General features: G+C 38.4%; 1 protein-coding gene across 7 annotated transcripts; it reads left to right on the plus strand.

Annotated features, from left to right (window-relative positions):
* Positions 1–1105: 1105 nt before the first annotated feature.
* On the plus strand, positions 1106–17644 carry LOC149821671 (protein SWOLLEN 1-like). Of its 7 annotated transcripts, XM_089980812.1 has the most exons (17): positions 1134–1467; positions 4382–4481; positions 4595–6567; positions 6658–6708; positions 6965–7231; positions 9002–9420; positions 9542–9999; positions 10094–10152; positions 10278–10385; positions 10471–12329; positions 12525–12633; positions 12781–12961; positions 13847–13914; positions 15278–15393; positions 15534–16433; positions 17071–17179; positions 17256–17644. In XM_089980812.1, the coding sequence occupies exons 3-17, from the start codon at positions 4605–4607 to the stop codon at positions 17276–17278; spliced, it is 6690 nt and encodes a 2229-aa protein (XP_089836938.1). In that variant the 5' UTR covers positions 1134–1467; positions 4382–4481; positions 4595–4604; the 3' UTR covers positions 17279–17644. The 7 variants fall into 7 exon arrangements, with proteins under 7 accessions (XP_089836933.1, XP_089836934.1, XP_089836935.1 ...); XM_089980811.1 differs by lacking the exon at positions 4382–4481 and having other exon boundaries at positions 1156–1467; XM_089980813.1 differs by lacking the exon at positions 4382–4481 and having other exon boundaries at positions 1156–1467; positions 4595–6345; positions 6445–6708.
* Positions 17645–24532: the final 6888 nt, after the last annotated feature.

Below are 24532 nucleotides of genomic sequence, written 5' to 3' on the forward strand. Positions count from 1 at the left end.
AGTCGTTCAAGGACCCACTAGAGAGTCGAGAGGCTCAAGATCGATAAATGTGGGTTTATCCAGTAGATAGGTGGGTCCAGGTCCAACCAGGCAGGAACCAAACCCGGTGATTAAGTTTGGATTCAAACCTGCTCTTCGACCCAACTTCCAAAATCTGTTCGGATTGGTTAATAACCAAATAACCATCCATTTTCTGTCCAAGATCCAGAATAGCCCAACTAACTAAGCACTCTCTCTGTCAATAGGTGAGGTGAGACCCGATTAGACCCGAGACGGTACCAACTTGATGTTGTTGGAGTACGGACCCTTAACAGTAGGTCCGATTGTTTAATCGTGGGATCCAAACAATAAACGAACCCAGATATGGCTTGGAGGTTCATAAACCGGACCTGAGTTTGAGAGGATATCCAATCAAGATCTGAAGAATTTTACACGGACGGTTTTTAAAATTAAGGTTTTACAGAAGTAATGTGGACCTAGGCCAAGGCCCAGACAAATCCTACCTAAGCCCCATTAGATTTGTCATGGACTCGGGCATGGGATCAAACCTCTAAGTCAGATCCGGATACAGACCTGGATGGGACTTGCACATATCCAACCCAGTGACACCCAGGATCTGTCAACGTTCAGACCTGAACAGGACCCAGGAGGTTCTGGATATGGGTCCAACTTTGAGGTATGAATACCAGGTCCAGGACTGGATATAAATAACAGGTGCCAGACCTGGTAAAATATTATTTTTTATAGAAAAATTTCGGATCTTAATTGGAATTCCTGACAGACCCAGGTCCCGTTTGAAATTGTACAAAGCAGATCCAGTCAATATACAACTCGGACCCTACAAGTCCAAACCGACTAACTAATCGGACTGCCTTATTGGTTTCAAACCCGGGTCTTATAGAATCTGATCCGGTTTGCGGTCGGGTGAAACCCGACCCGTTGATAGCCTACCACGCAAGTCGCGAGTAAAGTAACTACCAGTAAAGTGACTTTCACCAGAACGAGACAGAAAAAGGAAGAACAGAATCGTAAATAACAAAGGATAGAAGGGCATTTATAGAACGTGTGCTTAATTCAAATGCGGCTTTTTAAGTTCTTGGATTTCAATTACACGTTTCGTTCGTCCCTTTCGTGTCCAAAAGAAGAGAGAGAGAGAGAGAGAGAGAGAGAAGAAAAAAGAAAGAATTCGAGGGAAAGCGAGCAAAAAAACAAAAACCCTTTTCGCTTATTGGCCGGGAAATATCGCCGGATCGGAAAGTTTTACTGGCGGGGCCGAGCATCGCTTTAGCCAACGTTTCACGGCCGAAATTCGCATCTGCAGGTGGCGGAATGAGGGTTTACCGGAAGGCGGAGCCTTCTCGGTCGCCGTCTCCGGCGGGTTTTGCCCTAGGGAAATGAAATTGTAGGAGAAGAAATTTTCGGCCTTGGAGGAGCAACGCAATCGAATTTTCCACCATATGGAGGGAGGTAGAGCACGCGAACCCTCTATTTTTGTTCTTTTCGCCTTCTTTTTCTATCTGGAGGACGGTTAGTGGCTGAATTGGGACGAATTAGGGTTTTTAATTGCGTCGGTTTTAGTTGTTTAACTAACTGGGTTTGGATACATAAGTGGGCGAGGAAATGGATGGGTTCGTTGTTGGCTTTAGAACTTTGAGTTTTTTGTGTTCTTTTGAGCGGTAGTAAGCCACTTTTCAGTTGTCTTGCGTACTGTAGTATTGTAAGTTGGCTCGAAAGATAGGGTTCTTGTAAGGGTTTGATTTCCTCTTCTTTTTTTGAAGTGTTACTGAAACAATAACCTAGTGTTTACTTCCTTGTTGCGACACTTATCTGAAGTAGTTGTGTTTCTTACATATGCATATCTTTTCATCGTAAGGCACCCCTGAGAATATTTGTGTTATGTATATATTTAGTAGTAATAGAGTGATTACCTGGATGACTTAGAAATCAAGCTAAAGTTATGTTACAATCAGCACAAGCATATTTGTTTTTGGGGAAATGGGTTAGTACGTCCACCAGGAGGTTAACTTCAAAAGTGCAGGTTGACAGTCACCTTGATGGTGTTTCTGTTCTTGCAATGCATCATAACTCATACGCTTACTTGGATGATTGGATGCAAGTGTTTGTTTAGAAGTGTCTTTCATTAGTTACTCTTCCCCAAATCCGATGGAGGGTATACTCTTTCTGGAATTATTGAAGGGGATCAAAACACCAAGCTTTGTTAGGTGCTAATGTGTTCACTTTGTGTCTATGTTTTGTTGAAGGGAGTGCTAAGGAGAAACCAATTACCCTTCAGGGACTATCGAGGACATGGGATGATTATTCTCCTGCATTGATATACCAGTTTATATCTTGATAAGTGAGGCAGGGCTATGACAGGCCCTTTGTTGGTCCCATGATGCCTATGGAAAAAACCAGGCCCCATGTTCAATTCTTAACCAGAATGGGGGCTTGATTGCGACTGGAAAATAGTTTGGCTGTAGTTGTAGGCTTGATCTGGTAAATGTGGTCTACCTCACAAGTCACAAGCTGAGTTCCCAATCCCACCAGGTAGCATGGCTCAATTCACTAGTAGTTGGTGTTACAAATAAAATTTGCCTATATATATCACTTCTCTATGCAAGAGACTTAGCTGAAACCTTATAATTGTATAGTTGTGAACTGCCAGTCTTCTCTCTCAATTTTTTTTTCTCATATGATTTGATTCAGTTTTCCAGTTTTAGTAACCCAAAGTATTGACCAGGTGGGGTTAGGAATATCAGAAGTGGTAACTTATAGCGCTAGTTAACATTTTGTGAATATTATTATTCATGTAGTCATTGTAACTTGAGGGTGTCCGTAGTTTTCTTTAATCGACTGTATCTTAACTGGGAATGTTTGGCTTCTATGCCCTTGTTCATCAGTTGAAACTAACCCTCTGTCTTTTTGCAGTGTTTATCTTCAGAATATGGTATGAGTGCTAGTAGGGTGTTTGTTTTTTGCGAGCATACAAACTCTTCCAGTTGAAGTTAATCCTGTTATTTTACCTTTTGTTTTGATGTATTCTGACACCAAAAGCTGATGTCATCATTTAAAAGGCTCAATATCAACACAGTATTATGGATTTTCCAAAGACCAAAATACTTTGTTGTATATGGTAGTAACTACAGGCTAGAAATAGATAAGGGACATAACCGGATGAAAGGGGAATGAGTTGTTGTTTTACGGTAGAGTTATGATATCCACTTATGCTATCCTTCTAAAGCCAATGTTGGAGAATCTGCTGAAGCGTCTGATTTGGAGGATGGTCCCTTCCCCTTTAGTCAAGTCCTAGCACATTTAATTAGTTCATCTCGATTGGCAAATCCCTTACACTTTATAATGTTTCTATGCAACACAAACTTGTGTTCATCATTCAGGTTAGCTGTATCTTAAACTTCATATCACTTAGCATGTCCTAGTGATGTGGAAACTGGTTAGCTGGAGGCATATTGCTCGCAGGAGAGGTAAAAAAAGTTGTCTAGTTTGAATTTCATGGCTACTGAAGAGATGATTCTTTTTGGATGGGTAGGACCACAAACATCTTCATGTAGGCCCCAACCAGTCACACCTGTTCCTTTTAAGATACAACATAGAATGATCCATTGTGGAACTATTTTATGGTGAGGTTTCTACATAGCCTGGACTTGGACCTGCTGGACAGGGTCTGGGCCTCTTGATGTCACCATCTTGGTCTTATAAACCATTGGTGGCACCTTGCTTATTTTTGTCCCACTAAAGACTTTTTCGGCATTTAGAGGGATTTAGATCAATACAAGGACTGGCAGAATATCCATGCTCCCAAGGAACAAATAGATGGCTGAAAGTTTATAATATGCTCTCCAACATATGGAACATAGTTGTCACAGTTGCTGGTCAGTGGTTATAATTATATTATCTGAGATTGTTTACAAGTGCATAATCTGGAGCGACTTGGTTGTCAGTTTTACTTCCAAAGCATACTTACATAGAGAGGAACTGATTTGCAGAAGTTTGATAATTGTTCTGCTTACTTGCTAACCTTGCATTCCCCCTGAACTCCTAAATTCACCATTCATTCCATATATTGAATGAAGAATATCTATTCTGAAGGATGGGCTACCAGATTGCGGGTTCTATTGTTCTTTAAGCCTTACTGCACTTTTTGTGGTGGTAACGACTCATGTATTGCAGCAGAAGTCATTTACATTCACATGGCCTGAGAAAATTTGGATCAGTTGTTTTCTATAGACCTATTTTGGTTATTTATGGAATATTGGAATCTATTTGGGGAATCTTCTTCTATCTTGGCAGGTTATTCTGTCAGAGGCACTGTTTACTCCTCAATAATCTTGCCTTCTGATCACCTGTGTTTGTCTTGCAGCAGTCACGTCCTATAACCTATAGCTTTGGGAAATTTTCTTTTATAAATGGATATTTGTTTTGTGGAAAATAATTGCATGGTGCATATACTTGTTTCATGCTTGGTGAGTATGACTATTTAAAATTATTTCTCTGCCTGAAAAGTTTTGGTTGTCTGCAAAGGTCCTCGCAAGGCTGTCTATAATGTGATTCATTTTTCCAACCTTTAAAATTGTAGGGATTCACTCATGGATTATGATGACAATGAATTTGTGTCCCAAAATACTCTATTAGTCAGTGAAGAGGATAGTAAATTCCCCCCAGGGTTACATTCTTATGCAGTTCCTAAGTTTGACCTAGATGAACACCTTCAAGTCCATTTAAGGTTTGATAGTTTAGGAGAAACGGGTATATTACTTGACATCCCAAATCAGACAGAAGATCACTGGATTGAGGACTATTCAAGAGAAGATAGCAATATTCTGGTGCTTGATCCAGTTTCTCAAAGCATAGACTTTGGTGTGAGCGCTGAAGAATCCTGCACTATTTCAAGGAAGAATAATGTTTGGTCTGAGGCTGCTTCTTCTGAATCTGTTGAAATGCTACTGAATTCTGTTGGACAGGATGAGGTGAATGCTGATAAAGGTGACACTTCAAAACCAGATGCTTGTGATGCACTTGATAAGTTCAACACACAAATGAATTCTGGATTTTGTCAAGATGATTCCTTTTCTAATACAGCAAATGCCTCCTCTGCTGAGCCTATAGTATCACTTGAAAATTGTCTGAAGATTTCACCTTCACTAGAAAAAAATGCTCCAAGGGATATTCCTCATATGGTAAGTGATCAAGATATGATGACAAATGACTTGCATGAGAGGGAAGCAAGTAGACCTATCTGTTCATCAGAGAGGATCTCAACTGCAGCTGAATCATTTCAAGATACTGATGCTGAGTTGCTAGTAGATGGTAAAAAGTGCCTTGAAGGTGTGCATGTGAAAGGTTTAGTCCCTCAACAATCCGAGAGTAAGTTAGTCAATGAGGGCCCATTACATGGTGAATCTGTTGTGAATGATGCAGTGGATTATGATTCTGCTTTTCAAAAGGAGGTAACCTCTAATAAGCTTGTCATCACAGCTGATGATGCTAATGCTACTATTGACAAAATTCCTGGCAATGATGTAGAAATAAATGACCACCCTATGGAGGAAGAATTTGTGGATAAGAAAAGTGATCAGCTTGATGAAACACATTTGGTTGAAGACAGTAGTGTAGCTGTGAGAAACCCCTGTTTGATACAAAAGATGTCTCCTTCTAGCAATACAACTGAATGTATGCAAGATTTCTCTCAGTCCATTGACTTCAGTTGCATAAAATTTCAAGCAACAAATACGGAAGTTGTTGAGAGTCTGGAGCCTATTTCACAGAAGGAGGTTGCTGATGAACTAGTAGACAGTAGTAAGATGGATCCTACTGTAGTGCACAATGGCTCAGAAGTTCTAGAAAGTCATCGCCCAGGATCACCTAGCATGGAAGATCATATTGTGGCAGACGTTCATTCCTCAGGGTCTTGCTGCAAAGATGCTTCACAGCAATCATGTGGTGATGACATGCTTGATCGTGTACCTGTTCTTGACAATGAGACATTGGCATCGTCTGGCTTGGTCATGTCTAAATCTGCTGATGCTTGTGATCTTGGAAATATGGGTATGAAATCTCCTCAAGATCTTGCTAAGAAAGATACAGTACAATGTAAGATGGTTGGTTTGGACACTCAAACCTCGGAAAATATGGTCTCTGAAAGCTTGTCTTCTGCAGGTTTGACAGTTTTTTTGGATCAGGTTAATGCTGGACCGACTGGAGTTGTTTCAGGGAATGTATTTGGTATTGCAGTTACTGACAACTCAGAGGGCGCTGTTCACCAGACAGTTACTGAGGATAACACCATGTCAAGTAAGGAGCGCCTTCAACAAGAAAAAGGGGTATCAGGTATGCCTGGGTCAGGAGAAACAGGCAAAAAAAAATTGGTTGTATCAAGTTCTTTAGATGAGCAAGTTGATGGTGAAAGCAGGGCTAATCTTGCTTCAGGTACTGGGGAACATGTACACTGCAGTTATGAAGCAGAATTGTCTAGTCCGGTGATGGGTCATTCTTTGGCTTCTGTACGATGTTCCTCTCATGATGTGCAACATACGCTTCAGGCATCTGAAGGTGAAAAGAGCACTCTTTGGAACTCTAAAAAAATGGAGGATTTTTCTGCTTCCTCTCGTTCTTTTGTTAAACAAACTGATTCATCTGCAGATTCTGAAGTCTCTTTGGAAAAATCTGAATTTTCAGCAGTAATTGTCACAGGTAATTTAGTTATAAGCTGTTTTAAGGTCCTGAGTCTTTTCATTCATTCTTTCTTACCTTAGGCTCCTAGGTGATCACCATCAGTTACTGTGTTTTGTCTCCACATTTTCTGTGGCTTTCACGGTGCATATAATTATAAAGTTTCTAGGCCATGCATGTGATCTCAAAAGTTACAAGAGGAAGAACTCATGGGATCTGTTTCTGGTACTTGTGCACACTAAATGCATAGGCATTGAAGATGGTGGATATTTTGCAGATAAACCAAATGGAAAAGATGAACGGCCTGCACCACCTATTGTTTCTGCTCCGGGATCTATGACTAGCATGTGCGATGGCAAACATCAGACTAGTGAAGCTAGCATTGTATTTTTAGAAGAAACTGCTTGTAAAAATCCTCCTTCGAGCACAAAGAATGGGACATGTTCTGTTGCCTGTTCGTCCACTGTTACATTGACAAATCCTTCAGATTTAGATTTAAAAGTTGCTTCTGATGGTATAAAAGCCCCACTAGTGCCAAATTCAGGTACCATTTTCTTCTAAGGAAAGCACCTTATTTTTTGTGTTTGCTCATGCTATTTATGTGTTGTTTACTCCAGAAACTGGTCCTTTTCTTTCTTTCTTCTATTAGATATGATAAATTGCTACTTAAACGACGAAGGAAATGGTTGTGTTGTGATTAATTATGATGTTTTTTTTTAACTTGCTTATCTTTGCTTTTATTAGTTTCTTATACTAGTGTTTTACCATGATTTGCATTTTGTAAGTAGGATTTGGTTAGGTTTGATCTAGGTTGGTTCAACGGTGTGAATCTGGATTCAGCTCTTCTGTATGTACCAGACAGTATCAACTTGGATATAAGAACTGGGTTTTGTTTCCTTTGGGATTTTGACTTGGTGGAACTAATTTGGGTAAAATGGGTGATGTCAGGGTTGTACACATGGAAAAAAAGAGAAAAATCAGGCCAACTTGGACTGCAATCAGCGGTGGAGCTGGAATTTTTTGGACTTTGGAGGGTGGCAAAGCCTAAGCTAAGACGGATAAAACTAATACATGAGAGAGAGAGGTGTCTGGCGCTTAGTGTTTCTGTACATAATTTATGAGGGAGATATGAGTTCATTTGTATCTATCCGACTGTCATTCTATAATGAAATCCAAGTGCACAAAGAGGATGCGACAAGAGGCTATAGAGAGTGCACAATCACACAAGTAAGAAGCCACCAATGGGCAAGATACAAAGAGTCACAAAGGGCTAAGGACAATGTTCACAAACAAGAACACATAAAAAATATAAACAATGTATTAATAATATGCTTAAAAAGCATTAACAAGGAGAGGGGCTAACAGCCCCTATTTATACATCAAAGGGGACCAAGAGGAGGGAGCTCCCCAACGGTCATATTTATGACCGTTGGGATGAGTCCCAATGACTCTGTCCAAAGCCCAAAATGCCTTTAGTCAATAAATGAAAAGAAAAGGAAAAAAGTACAAAGTGTAGTCCCTAGTGGACTATTCTAATTACATAGGATAAAAGACAAAAATACCCCTGTGGGTCATGACAAATTACAAAAGTGTATATATATATATATATATTTTAAAACATTCAACTCATGTTAGGGTGCCGAACGAGCTGAGTAGTTTGAGCTCAGCTGAAGCTTTAATTTGTTTAGTAAACAGGCCAAGCTTGAATCCTTGTTTGAGGCTTGCTTAGTCAAACAAGTGAAGCTTGAGATTGAAGGTAAAGCTCATTGGGGCTTGCACAATTTTTCTTTTTTTATTGAATGTGTGCATTCATGTCATTACTCATGGGTAGGGTGCTGTATTCTTTTAAGGAGGTGGTGGTTTTGAATCCCATTCCCTCCTTGATAACAATGGTGTTCAAAGTTTTTTTCATTTTCCGAATAAAAATACTGCAGCTTGAGCTGAGCTAAGCATAAGTCATGCTCGCTCGAGCTTGACCTGAGCCAAGCTTGCACAAGGCTGTTCTTGGGTTGAGCTTGAGCTGAGCTCGAATATGGCTCACATTAAATGAGTCGACCTTGAACATCCCAGACGGGGACCCAACTTGTCTCCTGTGCAACCTTTACACCTATATGCTTGATCTTCACCTCTTATTTCTTAGTCATACTTTATTCTGGCCTTGACCCAGTAATGTATTCTGGTTTGGGTCCAGAAAGGACCTCCAATGCATTGATCTCCATAGATTTAAGATGTGTTTATAAGTTTCTGATTTGATTCAAGTGCTGGTATTATCATTAAATGCCAGTTGGCGGTCATATAAATTGTTTCTTCACAGATGATGCACTAAATTGTGTTGAGGATGTCTCTTGCAAGAGTGGTTCTTTGAAGAATGATGCCGATGCCCCTAAAGCTGACACGGATGTTGTAAATTTTGTTGAATCTGATTGTGGTTCACCTACCATCATTAGTTGCAGTGAACCTTGCGTGAGTGAAGGTGAGTACCATGAAGGTGAAAAGCAGTCTTTGGTTCAGAGTTCTCCTGCTTCTGGGAGCGTGTCTTGTGCTGCTGTTTATGTTTCTGGTCACTCTGATAAACTAAAAGTAACTGATAAAACTCCTGGAGGAAGTGATATGTCAGAAAGTGACAAAAGTTTCACATTTGAGGTAGGAAAACTGGCAGGTTCATTTGTAGATGAAAAGAATGGAAAAGGCTGGAAACCATTTCCTTCTGTTCAGCCTGTTGATCCATTTCAGGTAGCTTAATTTGGCTTGTTAACTTACTCTTGACTATTGTTTCATTTTTTTTGTATATATGCTTCTTGACATTTATTTATAGATTTGAGGACTGCCAACAAATTTTCTCTCTTTTTATCAGACCAACCATAGGGGATCAGGAGAGGGGAAATCTTGTGGGAGTCAAGTACCTAATGAACAGATGATTGAAGCTGGAAAGGGTCACAGTACAGGTAAAAGCAGGTCAAAATCTGATAGTGGAACTGAAAGGGTAACCACCGGTAAAGGAAAACCTGCAAAAAAGCCATCATCGACAAAGCCGGCATCATCAACTGCACATGATGTTAAAATTGTGGCCAATGCTTCAGTTAGTCCTGGCAGAGCTTTACTGAGCACTCCAGTGCAAGTGGAAGAGGTGCAAAAATTAGCATATGTGGAAGGTAGCACTACAAAACCATATTCTGTTGCAGCTGGCTGGGCATCTAATATATCGGATTTTAATGCCTTCGCTTCTCCGACATCAGCGTTATTTCAGCAGCCTTTTACAGATATGCAGCAACTACAGCTACGTGCACAAATTTTTGTTTATGGATCTCTAATGTAAGTTGGTTCCTTTGTTCTCCTTGTTATGCTGGCCATGTCTGTGGCAGTTTTTGCTTTTGTTGGCCTGATAGGTTGGGGTGTTCTATTTCAGTCAAGGTACAGCACCAGATGAGGCTTGTATGATTTCAGCCTTTGGTGAATCTGGGAGAGGTCTGTATGGCCTTGCTTCTATATCTTTCCTTTTTTTTTTCTGATTTTTTGCTCTCCTCCTTTTGCAATGGCTGATGCTGAATTCTATTGGGTTTTAATGGTCCTGTTTTTTATGTAACAATCAGATGGTGGAAGGAGCATGTGGGAAAATGCGTGGCATGTGGCTGTTGAACGGTCTTGTAGTCAGAAATCTTGGGCTACTAACCCTGAGATCTCTCCCCTTGTTTGCTCAGGTGTGTTTTTTTTTTCTCTTGGAGTTGGCGTGTCACATTCTGAGAGTTTAATTTACATCTGATTTGGAAAAGTGTAAAATTTCAGGGACAAGAACTACTGAGCAAGCATCAAGAGGAAATTCTGTTCAGGGTAAATCTGCCATTATTTCTGCTGGTAGAACAGCTATCAAGGGTTCCTCTGTGGCTCTTCTAAATCCTGAAGTTTCAATGCCTTCACCAATATGGAGTACTTCAGCCTCATTTCGTGATGTAGTGCAGGCCAATAGTGTAGCAAGGGCCTCACCTATTGATCCTCATACAACCCTCACACCGTTACACCTATATCCATCCCCCCACATAAGACCTTTTGCAGGACACCACAGCCCGTGGCCTTCTCATGTCTCTAGTCCTGTTCCATGGATTTTGTCTCCTCAAACATCAGCCCTGGATGCTGGTTCACCATATGCCACTTTTGCCATGCCAGAAACTGTTCAAGCAACTCCTAATCGAGACCATCCAGTGGTGTCTGTTACTGTCAGCCAGCCAGTTGCATCTACTCCTTTGTCCTCTACTGTGAGTTCTGTGGTTGTTCCTGCAAGCATTCTGACAGAGCGGAGGGCTGCTGCTACTCCTGGTAAGCAGCCTTCTGCAGAGCAAAAGCCAAGGAAGAGGAAGAAGAATGTGCCTTCAGATGAGAGTCGGCTTTTATGTGTTCAGCCATCCACAACAGAATCAGGATCCCCACCTGTAATTACTAAACACATCCCTGCATCTATTTCCCTTCCTTCACCTACTACTTCACCGTTCACTTCTGCAGTCTCTGCATCTAAAGCTGCTTCTGGTGATCCTATGTCACCTAATCTTCCTGTGGCACCCTCCACAAATTATCAGTTGATATATGGTGGCCACACTGAGGGAAGAACCATTTTTTTAGAAGAGACTTCCAGCCGAATTGAACAAGCTAAGTTACATGCAGAAAATGCTGTAGCAATTGCAGCTTCCACTGTTAGGCATAGCCAGGAAATATGCAGTCAGCTTGCTGTGCAGAAGAACTCTGGACTCACTACTGATGTTGAAGCAAAGCTGGCCTCTGCAGCTGTTGCAGCAGCATCTGCTGCTTCAGTTGCTAAGGCAGCTGCTGCAGTGGCTAAGGTTGCTTCTGATGCTGCATTGCAAGCAAAACTGATGGCTGATGAGGCATTAACAGTGAATAGGGTTGTCACTGGTGGTCGTGGTACTGAAACTGGCATTTCTAAAGTTAGGAAAAATTCTGGAATGGTTACCCCTGCATCAACTTTGACAGGGAAAGGGAAACAGGGCATCTCCAGTTCGGTCATTGAATTTGCAAAGGAGGCCACTAGAAAGAGGGTTGAAGCTGCTTCAGCTGCCACAAAACGAGCGCAGAATCTGGATGCTGTAGTAAAGGCTGCAGAGCTAGCTGCAGAGGCTGTATCCCAAGCAACTGCAATTGTTGCAATGGGTGACTCTATCCCATTGACATTGAATGAATTATTTGAAGCTGGTCTTGAGGGTCATTGGAAACATCAAGATATCTCTGGGTTATACAGAATAAAAGCAAAAACCATGGAGCTAGAACAGCCATCTAGCAGGGATGCTGGAGCTCCTAATAGCTTGAATGGGAAGGCTTCATCGAACAAAGATATTACTCGAGGTTCTGACGAGAGGAACATTAGTTTTTCTAAAGAGTCATCAAAACAGTCAATTGATAACCGAATAGAGCTTGTAAATGTGACAAATCAGGACATTCCCATCATTGAAACCGCAGAGATGCACCAGCCGAAAACCTGGAGAATTTCTGATTCTGCCAATAGTGCTGGATCCATCCCTTTATCAGAACTTGAATCAAGAAATGCATCCATCCTTGTGCAATCTGAAGACCTCGTAAAACATGAGCATACTGAAACTTCAAAAGGAAACTCCATTAAGCAGGGAGCACTTGTTGAGGTGCGTTTGAGTCATTGTTCAGTAACTTCAGTTTTAGGATGGCAGCTTGCAAATCTTCTAAGGTCAAGCTGATCGTGTGTATTCGGAGGGGCACTCCAAACTATCAAGCTTTCAATTGGCCCAGTGACCCTCGGAGTTATCAGCCATTCATTCTTTTTGCTGTTTGTTAACCTTTTATGTTGTATAAAATGACAGGTTATTTCTGATGAGGAAGGTCTCAGATCTGTCTGGTTTTCAGCCAGCGTATTGGAGGTAAAGGATGGGAAGGCCTTTGTATGCTACAATAATCTTTTGTCTGATGAAGGTAACTTTTTAAGTTTGGTGGCTGATACTTCTGCTCTACTCCCTTGTGCCACTACTTTTCTCAATAGACATGCTATGTGTAGAATTTAGATGTATGGGGTGTAGGTTTATAATATTTCTTTTCATTGCTCTATTTGCTATGCTGAAGGCTCAGGGCAGCTAAAGGTGTGGATACCTCTTGATGCTGTTGATGGTAAACCTCCCAGAATACGCATTGCTCATCCTATGACTGCCGTGAAATTTGAAGGTACAAGAAAGCGGCGTAGGGCAGCTATGGGGAACTATAGCTGGTCTACTGGTGATCATATTGATGCATGGATGCGTGATGGGTATGAAAGCATTTTATGTTTCTGTTTCATATTATTGGCTGATGTGACTGAAATTTGGGTTTCTTGTAATTGTTGCATACTGCTAGCTAATAGGCCACAATACCGACACATGAAGAAGCTGTGGATTCTTTTGTTGATAATGCATAAAGTAAAGAACATTGGAAACTGCTTAACAATCCAAAACAGGTCAGGGTAATTAATTCCACTTGGAGTTGGAGACCTTCAAAAAAGGTCACTTGATTGGGATTTCCCCTGTAAATATGTTTGATCTCACCTTCCCAGTGTTACCTTCTGTCATATGACCATGTGATAAAATTTGATGTTGATCTGGTCATTTAACTACATGTGACAGCCAGTTGAGTACTACAACCATATGTCTGCATGACCTATCTCAAAGAAGTTTGATTTGTCCAAAAATCTCTTTCCCTGCATTATCGTGGCGTTCCGGATGGTTTTGATGATTTCACATTATATATTTTCAGTGACATGATGCATACTCCTGGTGATCATGTTTGTTTCATGGAATCTTTGAGATTGACTTAATGTAGCCTTTGTAACTTACCCAACTGTTCCTTTCTGTTACACAAAGGAAAGGAAAACTTCTCTTCATGGTTTTGCCAAAATTTGCTGCCAAGTTGTAGTTAGATTTTATGGTAAGTGCCATCTTTACTTTTGCAGCATAAGTTTCTTTCCTATTTTTATCCCTCTCATTCTGTTCTGGATTTGGGGGCATACTTTCCTTGCCCTCTACATGTTATATTAATTTTCTTTTGTTGGATGTGTTTTTTCAGGTTTTCCATAAGGGTAGATTTTGTTTTTGTTTTAGTCATTTCTATTTGTTCTGGGTGGATCATATCTTATTGAATGCACAGAATTCTTTTCCAGGTGGTGGGAAGGAATTATCACAGAGAAAAGCAAGGAAGATGAAACCAAATTGACTGTTCATTTTCCAGGTAATGCTAATAAGGTCTACCTCACTGTTTTGTTTCTTTCACTTGTAAATGCATGTAAAAGATTTGCTTGCTTTTTTTCCTTTTTATTGTACTTTGTTGCACATGAATGAGTGATTCTGTTGCTTATTGTTACTCATTTTTTATTGTTTCATACTTTTGGCCAAGTCTCTTTGGTGTTGCATTGGTCAGGTTTCATGCCCCTGGTTCTAAACTCTCACAGGTTTCATGCCCCTGGTTCTAAACTCTCATAGATTCTAGTGTTTACTTAATCATTCATTTAACTACTACAAAATAAGAATGAATGGACATAAAACCTAAATGCAGGGTTCCTTTAGGGCTGCGTAACAATTTCAGCCTCTTGCGAGAGAAGCTCATTAAAGCTTTGCTTGAGCTTCACTTGTTTCTTTAAAAAGATGAGCCTGAGCCTTCTAGGCTGGTTTATTTGAATGAGCCAAGCCTCCTCTCCACTTTGTTTAAGCTCGCGTAGAGCTTATATATACACATGTAATGCAGTTTTTAGCATGTCATCCTCTTTTCTCTCGAAGAAGAGGTCATAGGTTCAAAGCCCACACTTTTCATGCCCCCCAGTCCCCACCTTTTCATGCATGTTGAAAAAAAGAAACGGGTTTTTTCTTTGTTGTTACAAGGCTTGGCTTGAGTTTGGCTGAGCCGAAAGCAAGCATGAGCCTAACCCCCAACCTTGTACCAGTGTCACTGAGGTGAGCTTAACAAGGCTCAGCTCAGCTCTGGTGCAATCTATGTCACAGGGATTCGGCTAGCAGGGTGCTGCACCCGCGTCGCCTCGACGCGGGTGTGGGTGCGGCACCGGGTGCGGTCAACCCGACCCTGAGTGTGGTCAATGCACCCAGGGTCATTTTGGTCCAATTCTCGGACTTAAAAAAAATTGCCAAGAGTTTTTTTTTTTGCCCTATATGTCACAGGGATTCTCCAACTAGGTGCCGCACCCGTGTCACACCAGCACCCGATGCGGTCAACCTGACCCTGGGTGCAGTCAACACACCCAGGGTCATTTATGTCCAACTGTTGGACTTTATATATATATATACATATATAATTTTTGCCTCACCCCCGCACCCAGTTTTTTTGAAAGTGCCGCACCCGCACCCGCACCCGCACCCATGTGACATAGCAATCCTAGCGTTCTTTAAGTGTAAGAATTATATTCTACTTGATCCGTGGACTGAATTTGTATCAATGTTGTGTTCTTTTGCCTCACTTTCACTTGTTTGTTTATGTTTGTTTCTTTTTTTGCTTTTCTTTGAAAGCATATTGTTATCTATCTTAATCATAAACTAATTAATGAGTGTTGAAATTGTATTTGCCATTGGGATTGTATATGCAGCTGAAGGAGATATACGGACTGTAAGCGCCTGGAATATTCGGCCATCTTTAGTTTGGAAGGATGGTCAGTGGGTTGAATGGTCAAGGGAAAGTGATAGTTGGCTTAATGAGGTTGGAGTGAGTATTTTGTTATAGTTGGTTGGCTCTCCTTTCCTAATGTTAAATATAGCAATATTTGATTGGATTTGCATCTTCATAAAGATTAGTTCATGGCAACTGTCATATCAGTTCTCATTTTCTGAACATGCTATGATTAGCAGGGTGATGCTCCACTTGATAAACGGCAAAAGTTAGGTGGAAAACTTGAAAGTGATACACCAATTGACAAGGGGAAAGTGAATCTGTCGAAGACTACACATTTTGATGTCTCAACGAAACATCAAGAGTCAGCACCATTGGACTTGCCAGCCAAGGAAAAATTATTTTCTGTTGGAAAGAACACCATAGAAGATAATAATCTGGCTTCATGGAAAGTAAGGCAAACCGGATTACTGAAGGAAGGATCAAGGGTGGTAATTGGTGTCCCTAAGCCTGGGAAGAAAAGAAAATTTATGGATGTCAGTAAGCACTATACTGCAGAGCAGGTTGGCAAGGTTGATGAAACAAACAATGTGGCCAAGTTCTCCAAGTATTTGATGCCACAAAGATCCTCTGGGTTGAAAAATGCTTCCAAAGATGATCCCAAGAGAGGTCGAGTAACTAACTCAAAATTGAAGGATGTTAAGTCGGGAAAGTCGCAGGGCACTCAAAGCAAAAGCACATCTGAAAAGGTTGTTTCATCAGTTTCTTTTTTGCCTCCTTCAACTGGGACTATTGGGGTTGATCTACCAAATGTGCAACATTCCGTTAACCATGAAGACAACCTAGAGAGACAGAACCGAAGCGAAATTGGTTCTTTGCCTGAGGCTCCAAAAATACCAAATTCTTCGGGTCTGTTTACTTCTACACAGCGGCTTTTAGACATATTTCCACACAGGAACAAGTACTCTTCAGCTGTAGATTCTAGGCAAGCACGAAAAGTAAAACTTGCACCGGCTAGTGAAAAGCTCTCATCTGATGGAGAAACGGCTTTGGTTATTGCCAATGTTCAAGGAAAGCTGGCTTCTGACTCTATTGAGCCACGGAGGTCTAACCGTAGGTTTCAGCCAACCTCAAGGGTAATTTCTTTTGACTCATCAATGTTGTTCACATTAAGTTTTCTTTCTTTGTGACAGTCTAATTTTGCATCACAAAATACTATAACTGGATTTAGCACCCTATGGCACAAAATACCAGAACTGGATTTTGCATCACAAAATACCATTTGCTTGAAATGTGGAAATGTCTGGAACAGAACTGCGATTCCATCGATTTATTATAGCCTTCTCAATGGGAATCACCGTCATCACTTAGTAGTTCAAATTCCAAAAAAGTGAAAAGTTATTGAGGCCCTAATGGTGTGCAATTCTAATTCTCTAGGAAGCCTCATTAACGAGGATTCCTTATCTTCTGCTTTTTTTTTTTTGCAAATAACCAAATTGAGCTGCTAATGTGCTTTTGCTTTCTTATTTATGGTTTCTTATACATGTCTATTTCTGGATATCTGCATTAGTTTCTGTAATGAAATTCCATTAGTTGCATGTTGACTACCAATATTTATACCCAGACAATCATCCTGGCTTGGCTTTCGGGTCATGGGCTCCAGCTGCATGGGATATGCATAGAATCAGTCGAGGATCAAACTCCGAGTTCCTAGTTTTGTTGGTCGGTTTAAACATTGGTGAGAACTAACTTCATGGTACTTCATTTCTACAGCTATTGGAAGGATTGCAGAGCTCCTTACCTATAGGCAAGGTTTCTTCCAGTGGTTTGCATGAGAAGGGTAGCAAATCTTCAAACAGGAACGTTAATTCTTCTGCAAAAGGTAAGGCTTCACCTTGTTTGCTGCATTTTTAGTCCCTTTTATAATTGATGGTTTAATCGGTGTTGTTATGATCCAGGGAACAGCGGCTTGCAGAAATAGGGGATCAGGTTTTTCTTTGCGTCTTCAACTGATGATGGGGAGAACAAAGGGGGAATACTGCCGTTTCAGTCCTCAATGTACATAAATTTAGCTGTAGGTGACGAGATATGGATGCCCTTTGTTCTTTTTTTTTCTTTGGGGGGGGGGGGGAGAATACGGTTGTAGCATGCATTATGTATGCCATAATCTTAATTTCCCCATTTTATATGAAAATTTCCTTTTTGTATGGTTTTGTTGTAGGGGCAGCTGTTAACACATGCACATGTAATTGATCAATCCTGTTTTTTTTAATCTGCGGGTGGTAAAGATGCCAAAGCTCTTTATTTGTGTGTGATCCTTGGCTATATATGTACATCATTTACAACCTCCTGGACTTCCTGATTTCATACAGGTAAAAAGTTTGTGGAAACAAAAGATTACAGTTCTCATTCTTTGCGTGTGTGCATACATACGAACAGTTTTTCCATAATTTGAAGGGTGTAAATGTGAATTTTAAAATTTCACTTGAGCTTGGTTAATAGACAGAAGTTAACCTAATGATTTTTTTAATAAGATTAAAATTCTTAATTATATTTTTGGCAATCTGTTCCTTTCCAAAGAGGGCTGTGAATGAAGCGAGCTGCACCCGGTTCAGTACAGCGTGGCTTTCCTGGAGCTTGCTTCTACCCATTGATCGTAAACTCATGTGAGGTCTCAGTTAAACCGAGTTAAATGACTAATATTTTCTCATTTAATGAGGGTAAATAAGTATTTTTCAACTCCAATGTGCAATAAAGAAGCTCCAAAAATATTTAAGGTTAACACGAGGTCACTATTTTGGCAGTTTTCAGAAAATCTGTCAACAATATCGGGAAATTCAAAATGGAATGTTTCCAAATTCTTTATTGCTTATCGGCCGTTTAAAGAGGGAGAGAATATGTGTATGATTATAAACAGTGGAAAAGTTAAATAATAAATTTAGCTTTTCATTTTTCGGGTTATATGTAATGGGTTTTATTGATTTCAATTAATTCCTATGGTTGTTTGTATAAAAAACTTGCTTTATGTATCTTAAACTAATTTTTATTTTTTTTAACGCATGCCTAATGGGTGCATCCGAGCATACCTGGTTCAAGCTCAATTGTCATACCCACTGATTTAATTTCTCAACAATTTTATAGAGATAATATGCAACGTGGTGACTACATCGAAGGTTAAATCCAACAATATGAGGTACACATTTAATTTTATATTTACTTTGTTACATCTAGCAAGATTCCTAAACATATGCTTTGTGTTTTGCGTGATGGTACACCTAATCTACCTATTAAAAATCATTGAAAATATGTTAATATATTTTTATATTTCAAAATCACCATAATATATATGAAAAATCTGAGTGTTTTTCATGGTTAATATTTAAAAAATGATTAGATGCATGATCTTTTCGTTGGACCCTACAATGGATCCAAATTTTGTTATTTGGATATTTTTGAATCTAGATTTGTATCTTAATCCACTTTAAGGTATTCAATCTTCTTGAGATTGTGGTTAATTTGTTTTGTCATTAATAACGACATTGACCATTTTTTAAAGTGTACTCACTTGAGGTCATTTCTAATTTTTTCCTTGGAGATGTTTTTGGACCTTATCTTGGATTTGTATCCGTTTTCAAATCATATCTTAGATCCATTTGAGATTGAAATTCATCCAGCCTCATTTTGTAGTAAGACATAAAAAGATGCATTATCTTATGGCTTTTATCCATTAGGTCAATTTTATTTTGAACTACTTCTCATGTATTTGGATCAGGACCCATGCTTGTTGGGTTTTGCCTATAAGATCCAATTGGAGTTGAGATCATGTCATGAGCATATTGGCGTGCAGTATACTTGTTTAAATATGGATTGGACCCAATCATGCCCATTTTGATCATGACTCATTACTGTTGTCTATGGATCCATTTTAGATCCACATTTTGTGACTTGGATATCATATACTATATCAGATTTAAACTAATGTTTTGGATTGGATATGAAATTTAACTTGATTCAATGTGATAATTGCTTGATATACAACATTTTATGTTTGCATTAAGACAATAGTGTATTATTCTTCAATATCCATATCCAATTTAGAAAAATCTCACTTGGTGTATCAAGATCATGCTTGAATAATGATCATTGATAAAGGTGTCTTTTTGAAATGTTACATCTATAGAGATCTTTTGCATGAGAATACATGAACTTGTGAGACAGTAAAAAATCCTTAAAAAATGTAATATTGGAATTAAATCCTAAGGTTATGGATCTAAGCCATAATGGTTTTTTGACTTAATGATATTATTTGTTCTGCGGGGTACAAATCTTGATGAATTTACAAAAGAATCTAGATTAACATCTATTTGCATTTTTTTACAAGTGCTTCTTCTGCATCTTCCAAGTTATTCAAGTTTGAAATATGATTATAAATAAATACATTTTAATCATGTTGAACCTAAGATTCAAACCCAATATTGAAGCACCGGCTCACAAAAAAAAATAAAACAAATTATTATGGCAAGTTGAGTTACCTTATTAAGGGTAAGCTCATTTTAATTGAATTGTACCTAGCATAGCCGATGAAAACAATGATTCGGATAAAGGGTGATACATATATTTAGATTTATGATTGAGTTATGTATGTGTGAAACATACAAAATTGTGGTGGTAACCAAGTAATCGATATAAGAGATTATCTTGAAGCTAATTTATATGAAAAAAGAGTGCGTTGAACTTAGTTTTACCTCCAAGTTATGTGTGCATTATTAACTCACCGAGGCCAATCTGTTAACCTGCCTACTAATTAGGATTTTTGTTTAATATGACAAATTTATATTGTCAAAGAATTGTGTGTTTGGATGTAAGCTATTACTTGATAACAATAATTAATTTGAATTTAGTTAATAAAGATAATGGTATTTGTTATTATGTTTTGGTTCTTTTGATTCATGGCATTGCTAATATAGTACTTTAATGTTAAAGACATTAGTTTTCTTGGATTATTAGCACATGCGACTTCTTAGCATCATATCTTCATTATAGAAACTAAAAGTTTATGATTAAGACTTTATTCAAGTTAAAAAATTCATTCATAAAATGCATAAGTTGAGACACCCTATATCAAGATAATTTATAGGTGTTTGCGATGAGATTAACTATTTCGTCAAATTTTATTTTGGATCAAATAATGATTTTAGCATATTTCATCATAAGAGCCAAATTAAATTTGAAAGTATGGTGAAATAGTATATTGTTAGATATTTTATTGAAATTTGTTTCATTATAAGTGATAGAAATTTGTTCAAAATAATCTTTTATGATGTGATCATATTTTGAAAAATGTTGAAACTCATGGGCTTATCATGAATTTTGAATTTTGCCATGTTTAAATATCCTTTGATTGAAAGGTGAATTGGCCAATAGTGATTTTTTGAGGCAATAAATTTTTAACATTAAAGAAAATGACTTTTCTAAGATATACACTATTCTCATATAGTGATGAGATTTCAAGTTGAATTCTTTTATGAACCTATTTGAAAGAATGTTTGACTTGATAAAGTTTGATGATTCTAGCATAAATTTCAAAGTGAATCGCGAAGTTTTATGAAAATTAATGAGGAAATTGACTTAAGGTTCCTATGAAAAACCTTAAGAAAGTGTATGTTTTGTGAAAGTCTCAATACATTAAGAATTTTTAGAGAAAATGTGTGATTCTCCAACCATAATCTTGTTGCAATTCAATAAGTTTATGATATTATTTTATCAAAAAGAGTATATTTTAAGTAGACCATAATTATATTATAATCTTTTGTTTATTTGTGGGTGACATGTTAATCATGAGTAACAATATAAAATGCATGAATAATACTAAATAATTTCTTGCATGAAAAATATAAGCTTAATTAATATTATACTAGGTATTAAATTGTTTAGACATAATAACAGTCACACATTTACACAATCACACTAAATTGAAAAAACACTCCACTTCTTTTGAGTTGCTTCATGTGGTTAGTTCTTCAGAACATTTGGAGAGGTCTTTCCTCTTGTTACTTTTTGTTACACCTTTGTGTGTTTGTAAGGCTTATGCCTTTTGGCCACTTTGTAAACTTTGTTTGAAGATAGTGGATGGGACTGATTTATCAGTCGTCGTGAACGTACCTCAGTTTGAGGGAACCACGTAAATCTTTGTGTTTCTTTAATTTTCTGATGCTATATATATATATATATATATATATATATATATATATATATATATATATATATATATATATATATATATATATATATTGCTTCCATTGATTTTCACTTGTGAGAAAGCTTGTTTTTCTCAACATATTATATTCTAAAATAATCAATTAAATCAAGATTTGGAAAAATTGTGGTGCGGCTCAAGTTCTTAATGCATTGTTGGATATCCAAGTAAGATTCAAACCTAATAATAAAGTGTTTCAAATCTCATAGTAAAGTGTTTGACCCTAGTTAAAATGCATTTCCTTAGCGATTTCAACCTGAACCCTCAAAGTCAAATGTTATTTCTGTTATACCATATGACAGTCGAACTGGATCTATTGGAAATGGACAGAATGTATTAAAGTTTCAAGAGTAAAACCAAAGCAACTTGGGTAAGTGCCCGCTTGAATTGAATTCCAAAAGCATTTTCTTATGGCTTTTTGTCCTGGACTGTCGGTCTAAGAGCAGCTCCGTCAAGCTGACTTCTTGTATCTGTTAGGTTTTAACATGTCCTGGCTGTGGGAAGTTAACATTACAGTCAATAGCTAAAGGCTCCAAACTAATGTTGTCAATCTTGTATCGAACCTTGAATCATTTTGAAAATGATTCAGGTGAATCGGCTCATTCTAATTAGGAGCTGAATTGAACTGAATCAGTGAACCTTTAATCAAAATGTGACACGTGTTATATAATATTAAATATATAAATAAATGTTGTAAACCATTTTTGAAGTATAAAGAAAATCAGCCCTGTACCGTATCGAATTTTGGCCAATACGATACGAAATGGTTGATTCTGACCTATTCTCACCGATACTGACAACATTGATCAAAAGGACACGATGGAAAGTTACATGTGAAGAAATGACACTTCACAAAATGGATGTGCAGGAATTTCCAGCCAAAGAGTGAACTTCATAGCCATGTGTGGAGAAACATGAGGAACTGAAATAGTTACATATGATTGTTATGACACATATCAAACACACTACAACTTTGAATTCTTTATGCCAGCAACAATCAAAGAGTAACCTTAACCGTCCATCAGAGCGGTGGTTGTGAGGGTGCTGAGATGAAGACACCGGCTCAAACTCCACTGGTACACAGGTGTGTCCTCTAGCTTTTAGAGGTAGGCCACGTAAGGCATGGTGGTCAAGGAGCCCCACCAGAGGTTTCCTTGGCTTCGGCAAGGGTTCCTCATCATAAAAAAAAAATATTTCCAACCATCCAATTAAAAGGGTAGTGCCCTTAGCATTTGCTACCAGGGTAGATCTTTGGCTGGAGAATTTTAAAATAGATTCACAAACCAAATATTTTATTATGCATATGCTTGAAATTTTCACGTTCTTTTTATTTAACTTTCTAGATTTTTGTTTCATTATATATTTTAAAAGGTCTTCATGTTTTCATATTTTCCTTAAAATATTGAATCTTTTAAGTCAATATTTTTTAAAAATAATTTATTGTGAGCTCTTCTCTTGCCAAGAAAATCTCAATACTAATATTTATATGACATGTCTACAAGTTCCGGATATGTTGTCATTTTAGGGCTTAAATACAAAATTGGAAAGAGGTTCGGATTCGATAAGACCTTAAAGAGAAAACACAAGTTACTCAAAGATAAGTTAAAAACAATAAACCACAAGATAAGAAGATTTATGTTGTCCAATGATATGCGTACGTCCACGAAAAGAGTTCAAGATGATCTGAGAAAATAACCACACTACAAGAAATATGTAAAAGCATAAGAATAAAATCACTTATCAATCAGAAGTCTACTAAGTAAACTGGTACATACAACCAAACCAATTTCTGTGTTCCTTTGTACAAACTTTGGAAAGATCACTCTTTTCATTCCTAGTTTTAAATTTTTTGTTAACTTATGTCTTCAATTCGTATAGAATCATGGTTCACGTCCGTGTCTTTGTGACCCAGATAGCATATTACAACACCAAATCAATTTCTTTTCTTTTTGTTGCAAAAAGGACAACACTAAATTGGTGTTGAGGGGTAAGCCCTCCTAGTTTTACGCCGAGATGGACAAAGACGATAGTATGAAAGGCTGAGCCAGTGCGGCTAGGTCTCTATGCTTGGGGCAGTTTCTTCAAGTAAAAAAACAAAAAGACCACTAAACTTTATCCCTAGAATGCAAATCTACATGTACAATAGCCACTAAAAATATAGTCAAGCATCTAAGTAAGTAGGATCACATTGTTGGTTGAGCATCCTTCAAGAGGAAGAATAGAAATACCAAGACCCAAGGGGTTTGGCAAAGTGGGATGTGGCCTAGACCGTTTGACGGGCAGTCTAGGTTCGAATCTCATGGGCGTTACCTACTTCGTAAGCCGAAGCTTGGTGATTCCCTGAGGTTGAGGGGGTAAGCCCTCAGAGTTTTACGCTAGACATGGACAGAGACCGTAAGTACGGTAGGTTGAGCCAGCGCAGCTAGGTCTTTGGTCTCCGGTTTCTCAAAGTAAAAATTAAAATTAAAAACAAAAACAAAAACAAAAACAAAATAGGAATATGAAATTGAGAAACTCAAATATGATTGCTATAGATTGCAGGAAATAATGGTAAGTTCTCAAAATGATGAGTGAGAAGTGTTGCTTCCTCATGGGCATAAAGTAGGATGCAATAATGTGGTCCCCCGCCATTACTTTCTAGGGTCCCCTCTTTAGTTAGGTATTCCATGCCACACTTATTGGACCTTTCTCTATCATTTGTTGAAGTTGGCCACGCACTCCAGCCACATCATGTGACATCCATTAAAACCCTAATGCGTTTCCTCCTCAGATGCCCTCAGTATTAATTAGTTACAAGTTACAACCTTTTGCTTTGAAGAAATACCAATTGTCCTCATAGTGTCTTCAAAAACCCCTTTCATTAGGGGTGTAGCTGGGTCGGGTATACCTGACCCGATGTCCCAAACCGAAATTGGTGGACTCATGGATTCAGGTCCGGTCTAAAATATAGATCAATTTTGCAGGTCGTTCTTGAGTTTT

The sequence above is a fragment of the Nuphar pumila genome, chromosome 11 (assembly GCF_984573655.1).
Source record: "Nuphar pumila chromosome 11, dmNupPumi1.hap1.1, whole genome shotgun sequence".
NCBI lineage: Eukaryota > Viridiplantae > Streptophyta > Magnoliopsida > Nymphaeales > Nymphaeaceae > Nuphar > Nuphar pumila.

Bases quoted from the DNA above. Each gene is read 5' to 3' on its own strand.
- LOC149821671 (XM_089980807.1), top strand. From the start codon at position 4,605: ATGGATTATGATGACAATGAATTTGTGTCCCAAAATACTCTATTAGTC. The intron at 10,153-10,277 runs GTCTGTATGGCC...TGTAACAATCAG, and splicing joins CTTTGGTGAATCTGGGAGAG to ATGGTGGAAGGAGCATGTGG. The intron at 10,386-10,470 runs GTGTGTTTTTTT...GTAAAATTTCAG, and splicing joins CTCTCCCCTTGTTTGCTCAG to GGACAAGAACTACTGAGCAA.